The following is a 2,905-nucleotide window of genomic DNA, read 5'->3' as shown; positions in this document are numbered from 1 at the left end:
AGTACTAGAATTTCGACTAAAATGGGATACGTTAATCGTTTGCTTGGTACCAATAGGCTAGTCAAGTAGTGATTGTTGGTATTAAGGTAGGGATAAGTTAAGTCTTCTTGAAAATTTACTCGAGAATCGATCTAAAAAACAAAATTGCCCAATACTCAATATCATGAGAGAAATAAGAGAGCGATGGGAGAGCGGAGAGAACTACTACTGTCAAATCGAATCCAAAACAAAAGTCCCACCCCATCATCCCGTGCTCCCGTGTATTTACGATCGGCAGTGAAATTAATAATATTTGCAGTTTTTCAGTGAAAAAAAAACAGTGCCCTGCGATGGCCATCCCCAGGATCATGGTCTTCCGACCGACCTGGGAAGAGTTCCAGGACTTTCCCGGCTACATCGACTACATGGAATCGAAGGGAGCGCACAAGGCTGGTCTTGTGAAGGTTTGTTGTTTTGCAACTCTTAGAAATTTTCTTGACCCGAATTCGGATTCCAGGTAATTCCTCCCCCTGAATGGATCCCCCGCAAGCAGGGCTATGATCTGAAAAACATCAACGTCACCATCAGGACTCCGATATCGCAGGTCGTTTCCGGCATGCAGGGCCTATACCAGCAGCTCAACATCCAGAAGCGCTCGATGAATGTTCAAGAGTTTTACGATAAAACCCGTCAGGAACGGCACGCCACACCGAAGCACTTTGACTACGAAGATTTGGAGAAAAAATTCTGGAAAAATGTGACCTATGTGGCACCGATCTACGGAGCGGATGTGCCCGGGAGTATTACTGACTCGGATGTTAAGGTGTGGAACATCAACTGCCTGGGGACGATCCTGGACTATGTCAATACGGATTATAACATATCGATAGCGGGAGTCAATACGGCGTACTTGTACTTTGGAATGTGGAAGACCACGTTCGCTTGGCACACCGAAGATATGGATTTGTATTCGATCAACTATCTGCACTTTGGGGCACCGAAAACGTGGTATGCCATTCCGCCGGAACATGGAAAAAAGCTTGAAAAGTTAGCGGAACGATACTTCCCTGCAAATTATCAGGAATGCAAAGCATTCCTGAGACATAAAATGACCCTAATCAGTACGCAGGTCCTGAAGCAGAATGGCATTCCGTTCAACAAAATAACACAGGAACCAGGGGAAATCATGATCACGTTCCCGTACGGGTACCACGCAGGATTTAATCACGGCTTTAACTGTGCTGAATCGACAAACTTTGCCACGGAACGGTGGATCGAGTACGGAAAGCGAGCATCGGTTTGCAACTGCCGGCCAGATATGGTGAAAATTTCGATGGAAACCTTTGTCCGAAGATTCCAGCCGGAACAGTACGATGGGTGGCTGCGGGGGGAAGACTACGGGTACCATCCGGAAGATCCGACCAATTATTGCGCCGCACCCAAACCGAGGGTGTTGCCGAAGAATCTAAAAAAGTGAGTCCTTTTCTCAATTGTTGTTGAAGTGAAGTTGAATTCATTTTTATTTGTTACAGAATGCAAGAACAACTTCAGATGCATGCTCAAAAGCGAGGTTGCGCTCCTATTAAAGTAGACAAAAAGTAAGCTGCTTTACCAAATTTGAAAGGAAACTTTTTCAAGCTGATACCCGTTACATGTTTTCAGAAAAATCTGCAAAAAAGCGGAAAAGTCAAAAGAGAAAGAGAAATTGAAATCCATCTGGAGCCAACTGGAGGGCAGGGAAAGTGGTATGGCCACCAATCTGCTCCTGGACGGTCCGGTCAAGAACACCAACAGAATTCGTTTTCAAACGAAGACGATCCACCTGTTGGACGATTGATCTTCGTCGTCGCTGTCCCAGGGTGGGATCCCACCACCGCGACAGCAGCAATAGAGTGCAATTCGTTTTACCTACCGATTTTTTTATTTGATAGGTAAAGCTCACTACTTAGTCTTGATGGCAAGTGGTTTCGCACATAATGCTAGTACCTAGATGTATCCGGTTTGTTTGCATTGGTTTTAAGGACATTTTGCGATCTAGATGCCATTGTTCGATGTATGGTAGATCTCATTTTTGTTTTGTATTTTAGAGTGAACTCTATGGTAGGTTCTAATACCTGTTTATTGTGAATTGCCGAGTGGATTTTAATGCGTTTGTGTAAGAAAATAACTGATAGGCTATAGTAATATATTATTAGATAATATTTTTCCCCTTCCAGAAGTGCAAGTTGAACTTTATATTGATCCGAATTTCCGTTGGTGTAGCTTCTGAAGTGTACCTACATTACCTAATCAGTTGCAAATAATTCAGCTGATAGTAGTTAAAACAACAATAAGGAAGGAAATGTCTTATATAGGACAAGATTCTGATGAGCAATAATTCCACAGCCCACAAAACCAAGGTTGTGATACATTTGCAAAATAGACGCAGCGGATGTGGGACAGTTGACTATATTTCGCTACAAATGTTGAACATATTTTTACCAATGTTTTATAATACTTAAGGTAGCTTGGGCTAAGTATTGAAACTTTCGAAAAGTGGTATATTAAAAATCAAAGATTGAAATTTTGGCCAAGCTTATCATATTTTTTTATGCCCTGGAACGGGAATTTTTTTTAAGTCGAGATCTCACTTCTTCCAAAACAAAACATGACCTACACAAGAAAACTTATTTTAAACGCAATTTCATACTTTGACTGTAAAATTTGGGCCGGCTAGGTTCTTTACCGGTAGTGAGGTACATTGTAATTGTATATTAGTAATCTGCATTTAAAATGAAACTTAAATAGAAAATTTATTAAATTATTGTGCATTCACACAGATAAAATTCTACAATAATATTGGTGGGCGTTGGCCGAATTAGGATTTTTGTTTTTCTTATGTAATCCTAAATAGGTTCTAGAGTATTTTTAATACTCTACACGGCCA

General features: G+C 41.3%; 1 protein-coding gene across 1 annotated transcript; it reads left to right on the top strand.

Annotated features, from left to right (window-relative positions):
• The first annotated feature begins 279 nt into the window (after window positions 1–279).
• Window positions 280–1,958, top strand: LOC135715624 (probable lysine-specific demethylase 4A). The gene is made up of 4 exons (XM_065238808.1): window positions 280–443; window positions 497–1,452; window positions 1,512–1,577; window positions 1,642–1,958. The coding sequence occupies exons 1-4, from the start codon at window positions 330–332 to the stop codon at window positions 1,814–1,816; spliced, it is 1,311 nt and encodes a 436-aa protein (XP_065094880.1). The 5' UTR covers window positions 280–329; the 3' UTR covers window positions 1,817–1,958.
• The last annotated feature ends 947 nt before the right edge of the window (window positions 1,959–2,905 follow it).

The sequence above is a fragment of the Ochlerotatus camptorhynchus genome, unplaced genomic scaffold, assembly GCF_037179485.1.
Source record: "Ochlerotatus camptorhynchus isolate MF236.1 unplaced genomic scaffold, CSIRO-AGI_Acam_v1.1 ptg000971l, whole genome shotgun sequence".
NCBI lineage: Eukaryota > Metazoa > Arthropoda > Insecta > Diptera > Culicidae > Ochlerotatus > Ochlerotatus camptorhynchus.
Note: the sequence above shows the minus strand (reverse complement) of the source record. Positions and strands in the feature narration are given on the sequence as shown.

What these genes read in the sequence shown, in the direction of transcription:
- LOC135715624 (XM_065238808.1), top strand. Translation starts at nt 330, where the DNA reads ATGGCCATCCCCAGGATCATGGTCTTCCGACCGACCTGGGAAGAGTTC. An exon ending in ACAAGGCTGGTCTTGTGAAG is followed by an intron (nt 444 to 496) that starts GTTTGTTGTTTT and finishes TTCGGATTCCAG; the next exon opens with GTAATTCCTCCCCCTGAATG. An exon ending in CCTATTAAAGTAGACAAAAA is followed by an intron (nt 1,578 to 1,641) that starts GTAAGCTGCTTT and finishes ACATGTTTTCAG; the next exon opens with AAAAATCTGCAAAAAAGCGG.